The following is a 13,629-nucleotide window of genomic DNA, read 5'->3' as shown; positions in this document are numbered from 1 at the left end:
AAAGAAGGGCTCTGGGGGGTGTCTGAAGACGGGGAGAGGGAGGCCCTCTGCCTCCTGCAGAGAGCGGAGGAAATCCGTGATAGGAGAATGAAGGCCGAGGACTGGTTCTGAATGCGCAGGCCAGTCCCGTACTACTATTGTGGCATGGGCTGCCTGCTTCAATAAATAACTCCCTTTCACTTGTCAACAGCTAATTAAGTAATTTCTGGAGGCCAGAAGTGACTTGCCGGATTTAATGACAGCCCCTCCCCAGCTCAAAATGTTCAAATCCTTTCTCTGCATTATAGTCTCTCAAACCCAAAAGAACAAGACCAAACCCATCCAGATACTCCATAGCCCATAGGGTTCAAGTGACACCTGCCCAGGTTTGTTTCAATGGTCTGCTCTCAGCTTCCGCCAAGCAAAGTCACCTGAGCGTTGGTCGGAAAATGGAGGGTTATTACCAGGGTTCTGGGGGGTCAGTATGAAAATCAGGGGATTTTCAGCCGAAATAGAAACCTGAGGGCGCTTGCAGGCTTGGGTCATGATCCCAGGATTGAGCCCCACATGGGGTGCCCTGCTCAGTGGGGAGTCTGCTTCTCCCTCTCCCTCAGCTGCTCCCCTGCTTGTGCTCTCTTTGTTAAATAAATAAATAAATAAATAAATAAACAAACAAACAAACAAACAAACCACCCCAAAAACCTGAGAAAATGTAAGTAACTGTATTTTGCAGGGATTAGTGCCCCGCTGGGTCACTTTCTCACCAGAGTGGAAATTGGAAGAGACTTCTTAAGAATGGGAACACTCCATGTGACTATTATTTTACCGCCTAGCTTTTCTATCTAGGAGGCAAATCGGTGCAACTTTTCTTTCTGCCTTTGCTTCGTTTTGGTTAACAAGCCTACGTTTTGGGACAGGCTTCCCCCAGCTAGCCACCCTATCAGAGACACGGAGGTTGCCACGGCTTTTAGTAGGTGGGGAGATAGATGGAGGCGGGTTTTTTGATAACTGCTGGTAAGAACCAAAATCAACAGCTGATCTCGAGCCAAGAATAGCAGGTTGGGTCGATGGCGTGGTCTCAGCAGCTGGAAGCTCAGGAGGGCAGGACACCGCAGAACCAGACCAGCTACCTCACTCTGTGCCCCCAGAACACAGAACACCCCGTCCTATGTTCTGGGGGGGGGGGGACAGAGGCTCAGCACCTGCAAACTCTAAGATCTATATTGCCACTCTGCCATTCCTCCAAACAGTTGAGGAATTTCCTTTTCACCCATCAACCTACCCATCTACATCATTTAAAATTGATCAGGGCTTCTAAAAGAACAAGCATGAAAAAGAAATAATTAAAAAAAAAATTCCAACCACAATACCATGAACATAACCAACGAAATCAATAATACTTATGTAATATCATCTACTATCCAGTCCATGTTCAACTTTCTCTGGTTTTCTCCAAAAATGACTTTTAGAAAGCATTTGTTCAAAAAAAAAAATTTTTTTAGCAATGTCTCTGAAGCCGCCTCTAATCTAGAAAAGTCACAGAAGTTTTCAATCATTCATTCATTCATTCATTTTAGGTATTTGTGTTTTCATGGGATAGAGAATGTTTCCAAGGTGGTAGAAAAAAAAAATACAAAAGCTACATGATGACGTATCCCTCAGTCTCCTTCTGCAGGAGCAATGTTATAAGTTTTGTGTGTAGCCTTCTAGAAATGGTGTCTGCCTGGATAAACATGCCTGTCCCTGGAGCTGCTGTAGCACGGGGGTTAGGGGTACAGACAGGAGTTCAAATCTCTGCTACTTACTAAGCAAGTCAATCTTGGGTGTGTTACCTCACCCCTGAGCCCTGATTTTCCCTGAGATAGGTAGGTCATTGAGAGAATTAAATCAGGTAATTACTTAAATTAATTATTTGTTATTATATACATTTCCCTTTGGCTTTTTCCCAAATGGTAGACTGGTACGCATTTCTATTTTTCCCCCCGAACATATTTTGATAATTCCATACCTGTTCTCATAGATTCACGTCATCGTGTTTGGAACGTTTTCTTCTGTTGGCTTCTTTGCTCTCCCATCTGTGGATTTGTTCCTAACTCAAAAATCTCTGTTTCTCAGGCTCCTTGGTTGGTTTCTCTTCTGTCCCTGGCGGGTAAATGTAGGCGAGCCATAGGGTCCTTCTCTCCTCTAGTTACAGTTTCTCCACAGGTGGTAGCCATTTCTCTGGCTTTCCATATAAGGAGGAGGCCAAGGGAGCCCTACGTCATAAAATCTAAAGAGATATTCACTCTCAGGGCTCATGCAAGAGGAGGTTAAACCCAGGGAGTGATGGTCCCTTTCAATTGCATGCCCCAGGCACCTTGCTCGCTTCACCCTATTTCCGCCTCCCTAAATACTTCCACCTTCTCCCTGGACCTCTGGACGCATAAATCCTATTTGGCACCTCTACTTGCATATCTTAGCTGCAACTCAAACTTTAAATATATAAAACAGAACACCTGCCTCACTTCCCACTCCCACGTTCAAATCCACACCTTCTACTTCTCCGTGTCAATTAGTAGCATCACCGTTTACTCAGTTGCTTATCCTTGATTCCCTTCTTTCAACAAGTCCTATCTTCTATCTCCAAGATACATTCCAAATCTGATATCCACTCACCACCTCTACTGCTGCACATTAGGCCAGGCCCCTGTCTCTTGTCACTGGGAATGCTCTTCCCCCCACACCCAGGTCTCCCTGCTTTCACACCTGCCCTCCTTCCTCTCCCTACCCCCTTCTACCTGCTAATCAGCAACCAGAGCCATCTTTTCACATCATTAAGGAGATTGGCTCCCTCTCTTACTTAAAACTCCCTACTGGCTTCCCAGTGAATTTAGAATTATTTTTTTTTAATTTTTATTTATTTATGATAGTCACAGAGAGATAGAGAGAGGCAGAAACACAGGCAGAGGGAGAAGCAGGCTCCATGCACCGGGAGCCCAACGTGGGATTCGATCCCGGGTCTCCAGGATCGCGCCCTGGGCCAAAGGCAGGCGCCAAACCGCTGCGCCACCCAGGGATCCCCGTGAATTTAGAATTAAAAGCCAACTCCTTACCGTGGTCAGGAGACCAGGACCCAGTGGACGCAAGAGTCTGATCTCAGACTTGCAATCACACGTCACCTCCTCTCGCTCACTAGACTCACCAACTCGCTGTCGCCCCACCTTGCGCTCCTAACCCTGGAATGTTCTCCCCCAGATCTTTATACAACCGCTCCCTTCCTGGCATTTAGGTTCCAGCTCAGGTGTAACTCTGCTGACCACCCACATCCATTCACTCAATCACTCAAAATTCCATTACCCTGTTTAGTTTCTCCATTAACAGCAGCATTCTGTGAAAGTGGGCCAACCCAGGTTCAAGAGAATTAGGGAAAATAAATTCCTCTAAAGGGAAGTGACGTACGTAGAAGGAGGGAAGGAATTGACAGTGGCCATCTTTGGAAATAAACTATGGAATTTATTGGTTTACTTGCTGTTAATTCCCATTAGGTTCTAATCTCCACGAGACAACACGGACCTTGTCTAATGGACCTTGTCTAATCTTGTTTTATGGCTCTATTTCCAGGGCCCAGAACAGTGCCTGGCACATACTAGGTGCTCAGTAAATAAGTTAAGATGCACTTGATCAATGTTTGGGAAACTAAAATGGACTGAGCAAAATGTCCCCAGACTGGTCTTGCCAGGTTTGCTGATGCTATGCATACCGATGCCTCACCGGATAAGAGAAACCCTACATTTATAAAATATTTCATTTCTTCTGCAAACAAGAAAAACTTGCCCTGAACACAAAATCTAGAAATAGATTTGGCACGTTTTCTAAATGGAAAATATTTCTTGTATCACCAGAAATTATTTTCCCACAGCTTGTGTGACATCAGAATATTGAAGTTGACCGAAAAATATCCCATTTTAAAATCTTGGTGTGGACTAGAAACATTTTTTTTTCTTTTTTGGTAGCAAAGGAAATAGAAATATTTCCTGATGTTTGAACTCCCCCGGATAGCTCCAAACTGAAAATCTCATTTCAAGACAGATTAAAAAATAATAATAATAAAGACAACTAAGAAAGGACAGTAGAAGTTTGGTCATCAACATGTACAGGTTTTGGCTACAAAGCCAGCACTTGTTTATTTAAGTAATTATATGTAACCAAGGGCAGAAAAAATTCCGTCCAATCTCCACTTTGTTGGTCTTTACTGGTGAGTTCTATAAAATAATCCTGTGTTTAAACCTTTTTCTAAATCCCTTGTAAATTAGTAAGTGACAATGTATTCATCTGAAGGCTTGTAGTGATTTTTGAAGTTGAAAAGAAGGATTTAATTTTTGAAATTACATTTGCAGACTACCACTAATGAAATTTTTTCTAATCTTTGTTTTATCTTTAGTTTTCCCAGATTTGCTCAAAGTGATCCCCGTGAGCATCCATGTCAACGTCATCCTCTTTTCTACGATCCTGGTTGTTTTAACCATGGTGGGAACAGCCTTCTTCATGTACAATGCTTTTGGCAAGCCCTTTGAAACCCTGCATGGTCCACTAGGGTTGTATCTTTTGAGCTTCATTTCAGGTAAGGACACAATTCAACTTCTATTTCAAAGTACTTCTACTTTGACACAAAGTCAAATGTGCTTTCCAAGGTGTCAAAAGACAGGGCTACCTAAATGGAAAATTACAGTACATATACCTGGATGTCCACTGTAGCATTATATATGATCGTGAAAGTAGAGAAAAATGTAATTATCCAACATTAGGGAATTCTAGTTGTACACTGTGATAGTCTATATGAATAAGTGACGCTGGCATTAAATCATATCTTTGAAGATGTAATCAAAAGGATGCATGCTTGCATCAAAAGGTTAAGTGAATAAACAGCGTATAAGATTTGCTAAATGTAAGATTTATAATCCTAAGATTTTTAGGAGCCAAATTCGACTACAGATAAATATTTATATTGTACATATATTCCTTTTAACCTCCATATAGATACACACTGTTCGCAGTAGTTACTGCTGAGCAGTGAAATTATGGGTGATTTTCACTTTTTCTTATACTACTTAATGTTTTCAAATGTTCAATAATGTGCATTTGTTTATTCATCATCAGGAAAATAAATGAAAATCATCGAAAAAAAAGTAAAGGGCCAGTGTTCTGCCCACATGAGTTGTCACATTCAGGCCTACCGGTAGGCTAATGATAGGCATAGCTGAGAAAAAAATGAACTTTAAAGTCAAAATCAGCTCTTCAATAAACATATCCTACTCAAAAACTGTTACTGATGAAAAAGAATATAAACTCCAGATGGTGCCACAAGGTGCTTAAGGTCTATTTACGTGGAGAAGAGAAACATGAGAAAAATCAAAACTGTACACATAACTTGTATGTAGCCATTCTTCTATGGGAGGGCTCTGGTTTCACCCCACCTCGAACTTGCAAAAAGACTTCGTGTTTTCTCACATCCCCAGGAGGCATCCATGGTTCTCTTAATGATCCCAGGGGGAGACGTGGAGAGATTACAACCCACGCCAGCAAACGGTAGATTCAGGAGCCCTACTAGACTGTTTCCTTCTCCTCCGATGTTGCCCTTTAGCTGCCACCAGACCCCAGACCCCTCCGTGTCTGGATACCAGTCCCCTCCCGCAGCACAAATCAACTCCAGCCACCAACCTGGAGAGCTCCCTCTCTATAAAACAGAGCCTTGGGTTAACAGGGGGTCCCTTACCTTGCAGCATGATACGGCCTTTATCCACTAGTACTTGAGCACACTTCTGGGAGTCTTGCCTCATCCACATCCTGCTAATCAAATAATTCACTTCACTAAAGCAGTCCTCTCTCGAGTGGGGGTTCTGCTAATATTTTCCCCATGTCTTTCACGAGCAGATAACACAGTTTTAAATTGTGCCCTAGGAGGGCAGAGCATGAGTCTTGCTCAGCCTGGTACCTCCAGCGAGAGCCTCTAGCATGAGGCTCTGCAAACAGCAAACAATTCAATACATGTTTGCGGACTTGAAAAAGCAAACCGAGAAGAAGGTGTTAGCTTGGGCACTTAGCACAGTTGAGAGAAATCAGAATTCCGATGGGATGGGATTAGCAGAGCAAGCCCACCGAGGTAGGAGGACATGAGCCGGAGAGGGGTGGGATGAAGTCTCTACAGGAAGGCTGAGGGTTTCGAGGTGAGGGCAGAGGAGCAAGGGCACAGGTACCAGGCATGGACAGACAGAGAGAGACAGTGAGTCAATGTCATGGGTGGGTCTGGGTGAGAAGTGGATATTGACATCACCTCCAGCTCCCCCTCCACCTCCACCAAACTGGTAGGTCTGGGTGGCATCTGTTTTAGTGAAGACCATTAAATCCATCCGAGGCCAGCCAGAAAACAGATACACACTATTTTGAACGAGGCAATCTAACGTTCAGCAGTGGCTTAAATGGGGTCCCCAGACTAGCAGCCTTTGCCTCACCTGGGAACTTGGTAGAAAAAGCAAACTCTCAGCCCCATTCCCCCCTTCCCCCCAGACCTGCTATGCATCAGAAACTCAGAGTTGGCAGGGGGCAGGCGGAAGGAGAGGGGGTGCCCGCAATGTGTCCAATGAGCCCTTCGGGTGATTCCGAGACGCAAGCTGAGCTTTGAGGGCCAGGGTTGTCAGGAACTGATTCAACAGGTGTTAGAGGACGGGCAACACGAAAGCGAGACCCTAAGGTAGCTCAGAGACGGGGATCCCAGGAAGGCAGCTGCTGGTCCCAGGGCTTCAAGGACCGAGGGAAGAGCTTGGAGTGAGCAGAACCTAGATGCTTGAGAGAGGCCGGGGGCCCCGGGTCTCAGACCTTGGAGGAGATGACACTGTCACAGCTCCAGGGAGGGGCAGAAAGGGTTGGGGAAGCCGCCCAGGCCTGGATCCCACTCCTCTTCCCCTCTCCGGCGCTGTGCTTTGACAGAGCATAAGGGGAAGCCGCTGACAATGCAGAATTGGAGCCCGGGGAGTCTTGACCCAGCATCACAAAGCAGAGGGAAAAAAAAGAAAAAGTGGGTTTGAAGCTGAGATACAACAGCTTATTAACTGGCACAGCCATCTCACACTCCAGCTTCTGAATGAAATTCAGAAGAGCAGCCCATTTGGAAGACAAATTATTTGACAGTTCTAACGGACGACTGAACTAACGGTATTTGAAAAGCAAGATGACTCAGAGAATGCAGAATTTAATCCAAGTCCCAGATCTTATCTCGGCCCTTGGCCAAGTCAAAGGCAAAGAAAACCTGAGCGCAGAAATGTATGCGGGAACGCGCTTACATTATATCTTATTTATCTTTGAACTTGTTGCAAGAGCAGGTCCTCAATAAAGGTTTGTGGATGAGGACAGGAGGAGAAGGGAGAAAGGAAAAGAAGGAGCCGGCTCCCGGTCTGTCTTGCAGAAGAAAAAGGCATAGTATTTGCACATAATCTGCTTTTTAAGCTCTAGATTCTTATTAAAAAAAAAAAAAGTCTCAATAACTTTTTAAAAAACTGTGCATGCCAACAAAACATGTGTAGGGGTCAAAGGGACTGATGGTTTGTGACCTTTGGAGATAACAGATCACTCTTGAATCACAGACCACCTTCTTCTGCTTCAATCTATGTACGGTCACCAGAAGGCTCTGGAGGCTTGGAAATGGTTATCTGACGTTGTAATACTCACGGAGACCTCAGCTCTACACCCTCAGTGTGGAGGGATGGAGACATATAGCCTTATCACAAACCCTGTAACCCTGAGCCAACAGATCCACACACAAAGAGGGAGAGCTTGTATTAGGGAGCCCTTTTGTTCCGGTGTGAGTCACTCCACTGGTGACCTCCTTCCTGGCCCACGGGGCGCAGGGGGCGGTTGTGGGGAGGGGCAGCTCTCTTCCACTGAGTGTCCTCTGCTGTTTCTCTGCTCAGGTGGCCTTCCTCATAGTCAGCACAAAACTCCTTTCTCCTTGGACCTCCTTTCTCTCCTCTCATTCACCCCTGGGCTCCTCAGGATTATCCCTTTCCTTGTGCTGAGATCATTCAGGTTGCCTATCTGCTCCCCTGCTGGATGGGGACCCAAGGCTTGGCATCCTGAGGCATGAAGATAGGGAGAAGAAAAGAGAAGGGGGCTTCCTTTCATACTCCCAGAGTAGCAGTGCTCTGAGCGTCCCCTTCTGTGTTGCAATGTGCACGCCAGACCCTGGAGGCACAGAAGGAAAGGGAACAGACCTTCGCCTTAGGCCACCAAAGGTTTCAGGCACTGTAGCTGGCTCATGCGATGACCGGATAACCTGTTGCTGTCCTGGACCAGATGTTGCTTCCACTTCTCAGGGCTTCCAGTTTGGTTCATCATAGTCCTCAGCCTTCTTCGTGCGGCATTTCTGTCCACTAGCATTGTCCGTGAGACACATGCAACTCAGTTCATTGGCTCTTTCTCATCTTGTCGATTGTAAACTAGATTTGAGAAATCTTTCCCCGAGTTAGGATGTTAGTAATACCTTAATGGTCCCCCTTAGTTCATTTTGGGCTGTGATTCTCTTTCTGGACTCTACACTAGAATCACTTGAAGAACTTTTTAAAAATGCTCACCCCAGGGCCCATGCTACACTAATTAAATTGGAGTCTCTGGGGGTGGAGTCTGAGTGCTGTGTTTTTAAGCTCTCTCAGTAATTCTACTGTGTGACCCGTGTTGAGAACCACTGATGGAGGTGCATACGTTTCCCTGATTCAACAAACCCTGACCGAGAGCCCACTATGTGGCAGCCATTAGAATAGGCACTGGTGATAGACACCACAACCCATCCGGCACACAGTCCTGCCTTCATGGAATCCACAGTTTAGTGGGAGAGTCCAACAAAAGCAAACTTAAGTAATTAAAGATGACAATCACTCCAATAAGGGTGATAAATGTGCTGCTAGACTAGAAAATGAAGGAAAAGGGAGGATGGGTAGCAAGTAGTACAGTGGTCAGCAAGTAGTTCTAAGGATTCAAAGGAGCTGAGGACCCCCAGAGACTTTCCCAAGAAGAAGAGAAAGACACATAAACACCCTAAGGGAAGAGATCAGGTCGCCATAGGAACTGGAAGAAGGCCCTTGTACCTTGGGGTGGGTAGTGAGGGAGAAATGGGGAAAAGAAATCATTAGGAAGACTTGTTGATGCCTATTAATGTCAGACCTCAAAAACCATGGTAATTCTTTTAGAATTGACTCTAATTGCATTAAGAAGCTGGTGAAAGATTTTAAGAAGATGTCAGAGGGTTGATTTACCTCTCTGGTGAGAGACTAAGCTATTGCCTTGGACATGGAGAGAGATGGATGGACTCTAAAAACATTTTGAGAGTAAATCCAAAACCTTATGCAGGCAGGCTTAAGCAAGTAGACAGGGGTGGCCTTAACCAAGATGAATAAGACAAGGCGAGGAACAGACTTAGAGATTCGGTCAAGGAGAAAGAAGTTGAAGGAGGAGCTTAGCACTCAAAATCAATGTTCTATTTGTGGTACGTCAAGTTTAAGGCCCTAGGAGGTACCCGAGTAGAGATGGCAAGTAGCCAGTGCGATATATGAGTCTGGAGCTCAGAGAAGAGGTCTAGACAAAAGACATAAATTTAGGAGTTGTCAGGATATAGATATTATTTAAAGCAATAGAAATGGATGACATCATCTAGAGAGAGAATGTGGATAGAGAAAAATTGGCCTGGGACCAATCTCGGAAGAACACCGTCAGTTCATTTTGGGGGTTGAGGAGTGGCCAGCCAAGGACACCGACTAGGTGTGTCCAGAGAAGAGAGAGGAAAACCAGGAGGCCATGTCGTTCCTGAGGCTCTAAGACAGGGATGTTTCAAGAGGATTGCTGAACAGTGAGCTTGGTGAAAACATAAATGGAAGAGAAAATGGGAGGGGAAGGCAGGATGGGGCAAACAGGGTGGGAAACCCTTCCCTCAAGGTGTATAATGCAGCGGGGGAGAGAGAGATGCACACAACTTAAGGAGGTAGAGAAAGAGAGGGACGGAGAGAAGAGGCAGCTGAGCCTAGGAGTAACCGGATCCATAGTCTCACACTGGGGCGCTGATCCATGAGCGTCCATCTTCCTATATTCCATTCTAGAAGTTTCCCAGTTGATGGTGGAGTCCCAGGTCTGCAAGGTAAAGAGAGCAGGCTGGGTGGAAGAGTTGCCATGGATCAATCACAGAACGTCCTAGAGAGTTCAGTGGAGACTGAGCACGATATGAAAGCTATTGACTCGGGCCTTTTAGACGTGATAAGAACCTCCAAAATGTGAACTTACTGCAAATTGTATTTATTGTGTCTTCTCTTCCACGTAGCATCATGTTATGGGTTATACCAAGCAAGGCAAACGGATGCAATGGCTGCCTTCCTCTAAAAGGTGGGGGATGTTCCCCGGGCTCCTGGGTGGCTCAGTCCCTTAAGCATCTGACTCTTGATTTGGGCTCAGGTTGTGATCTCAGGGTCGTGAGATCGAGCCCTGCATCGGGCTCCGAGCTCAGCGTGAAGTCTACTTAAGATTCTCTTTCTCCCTCTCCCTCTACACCTCCCCACCCTGCTCCCCTCTCCCTTTCAAATAAATAAATCTTTAAAAAATAAATAAATAAAAGGGGGTTTTTCCTAGGACGGGTCTAATTCATTACGCTAATTACAACTATGGCGTGGAAGATAAATAAGCACAGTCCCACGTGAAACACATGGACAGGAAAATAAAGAGGGGCACAAAGATCGAACACCGCTTGCGTTACACATCAGGTTTAGCACTCCTACTGTCCCGGCCTCTGTCATATGTCCAGGGCATATGATTCGGCAACTGGTGGTCACACACTCTCTGGGCCTTATTTCCACTTCCATCCTTACGAAGAAACTGTTACCTAAAGTCCAAGAAGCAGATGCAGGGATGTCCAGGCATCAATGCCACCAAACCTGAGGGAGGATGGGCAATGAAATATCCTGCTAGTTTCTCAGCCCAGATCTTAGGAGGCCGCAGAAGGCAAGAAGTAAGATGAGCCGGCCTGTGATGGCTTGGCCAGGGACCAGGGCTTCTGCTTTGATGCGCAGGTGGCCCGCAGATTGGCCATTGGACTGTACTCCAGGTTACTCACCTTGAGGGTGCCAGAAAAGGACTGGGTGTTTTTTGTTTATTTTTTTTTAAAGATTTTATTTATTTATTAATGAGAGACACACAGAGAGAGGCAGAGACACAGGCAGAGGGAGAAGCAGGCTCCCTGCGGGGAGCTCGAGGTAGGACTCAATCCCAGGACCCCAGGATCATGACCTGAGCCAAAGGCAGACACTCAACTGCTGAGCCACCCAGGTGCCCCCAGAAAAGGACTGTCTAACTCACTGGGCCCCATACCCGGCCACGACCCTGTGCAAGCAGATGCTCAATCTTGTTCAATCACAATTGCAAATAGATTCCCAACATTTTTTAAAAATTTTTATTTATTTATGTATGATAGTCACAGAGAGAGAGAGAGAGGCAGAGACACAGGCAGAGGGAGAAGCAGGCTCCATGCACCGGGAGCCCGATGTGGGATTCGATCCCGGGTCTCCAGGATCGCGCCCTGGGCCAAAGGCAGGCGCTAAACCGCTGCGCCACCCAGGGATCCCCAACATTTTTTTTTTTAACAGACTCTCATCCTCTTCAAAATGTGCACGTGTGTCCTCCTTTCTGTTTGATCTGGAGTCAAAGCCCAAGTCCTTGCTATGACCTCCAAAGCACCACCCACCCGCCCACCCACCAGCACCCTGCTGTGCCCTCCACCCCAGAGCCCCCATCCCTCACCCCCGACCACACAGATCACCCTCTTACTCCTCTCTCCTGGCTCTCTGCCTCTCTCGGCCCAGACCACCTGGGGCCTCTGCACAGACTGTTCCCTCACCCCCCAAATGCTGTTCCCCTCAGATAATCTACTTTCTCATTCCTCAACTTCCTTTAAGAGGCACTAAAATGTCATTTTCTCCCTGAAGCTTCCCCTGGCCACCCCCTTCCCTGCTTTATTTTATTCTCCTTTAGTGCATGTCACACTCTGCTAAGCGCTGGAATGTTCCTGCTTATCTTGTCATTTATGGCCACATTTCCACCGTCAGCTCCCTGGGGTAGGGATTTCTGGCCGCACACCCGGGGCTGGATCCCAATACCCGCAACCGTGCAGCAGGCACCCAACAAATATTTGTTGAATGAGTGAGTAAAGCCGAAGCAGCTCTGTGTATTTCCTGGCAGCAAAGGATATTTTCCTTTTCTGAAAGTCGATTCAAATTAGAGGAAGATTGTGTTTTTAGATCATCTCTTCTTTGCACAAATCCGCGCTCTCACTATTTCTAAGAGTCAAGCCAGACGTAGGCTCCTCCGCTCTCCAGTACAGAAGACAAAGAGAAAAAGCTGAACCACACTGGTGGTGTTCCTTCATCCACACCTGCTCTTTGGAAATGCGTGACTAAATTGCTCCCACCACGCCCCCAAAATCTACTTTTAGGTATTAACTTGCTCTACTCGTCCCTCTGCCCCTCTTCTAGATGGCAGCCCATGCTTGGTCTCCCCAGCATGGTGGAGTCAGAACTGCTATCATTTGCGGAAGAAATTATTGCTGGAGACCTCACCTTTGCTGGCTGGCTCTCTACTGAGATTGCATGATTTCACAGAAAATTAGTACCTACACCTGCAAAGCTGCGGCTTTCCCACCCCCATTTATCATCTTTCAAGACTCCTTAAAGAAGGAAATTATCAATTTATCATTCTGTAGAGGAAATGGAATGCCTCTAATATTTGTCATCTATGAGAGAGTTTAAGGATGACGTGCTAGCTTTCTGGAAATGTTGGCCATTACTTCAAATGGAATTGAAATTCTAATTTATTATTTCCCAAAATACAATCTTAGTGATAATAAGAGAATGTATCAGAGCTTTTTTTTTTTTTTTTTTCCCCACCTGCAAGGATGCATTTTCACTGAAACCCGTGGTACCCTGGACTCCCATGGATCCTGGCAGGATGTTTCCCACCCATAAAGCCGTGGTCACCCTCAGGGTCAGCCAGGGATGAAGAGGCAGCTTTCTTGTTGGCTGTGACCTTTGTTCCCTCTACTGTAAGGGCTGGAGGAGAGAGGCCGTCCCAGACAGCTGCCAGGGGACAGTCATGAGTGTGCAGTGTCTAGCACATTACGAATGTTTGTTAATTGACTGGTAATTCATTGTGTGACAGCCCTATAACTCAGCTATCCTTTTCAGCCAGGGATTAACTCAGTAATCAGTCATTAAAGGGGTAAAAAAATATTACAGTACCAGCCAGATGGCAGGGCAATCAAACACATAAAGGAAAATGGCTGGTCTTTGAGTCAGATGCAAGGCAGCAAAGCCTGGGTCCTGGGCCTGGTTATGTTCCAAATTCTAGCTGGGGCGAGTCTTGGCAGGCTTTCCTACGTCTAGTGTGCTCTAACCTTTCTTATGAGCAGGAGCGGGGTTGGTCAGACAACCATGTGAGGCATCTGTCCAAATGGCCCCAGCCGAGTTTGAAGAAGGAAGAAGGAAGCACGCGGGACCGATCCTCACGTTTGTGAGGCCTTGAGCAAGAGTATTAATGAAAGCCCACACACCCCATGTCTAAACATTTAAAAGTTACAAGCTAATAAACTAG

At 46.1% G+C, this 13,629-nt stretch overlaps 1 protein-coding gene across 1 annotated transcript in view; it reads left to right on the top strand.

Annotated features, from left to right (window-relative positions):
• The window catches only part of CLRN1 (clarin 1), a 42,607-nt gene that overhangs the window by 18,534 nt on the left and 10,444 nt on the right, over window positions 1-13,629 (top strand). The window contains exon 3 of the mRNA XM_026015758.2: window positions 4,400-4,579. Coding sequence (XP_025871543.1) covers window positions 4,400-4,579 — 180 coding nt within the window. The remainder of the gene's footprint in view (window positions 1-4,399; window positions 4,580-13,629) is intronic.

This window comes from Vulpes vulpes, chromosome 11 (assembly GCF_048418805.1).
Source record: "Vulpes vulpes isolate BD-2025 chromosome 11, VulVul3, whole genome shotgun sequence".
Classification (NCBI taxonomy): Eukaryota; Metazoa; Chordata; class Mammalia; order Carnivora; family Canidae; genus Vulpes; species Vulpes vulpes.
Note: the sequence above shows the minus strand (reverse complement) of the source record. Positions and strands in the feature narration are given on the sequence as shown.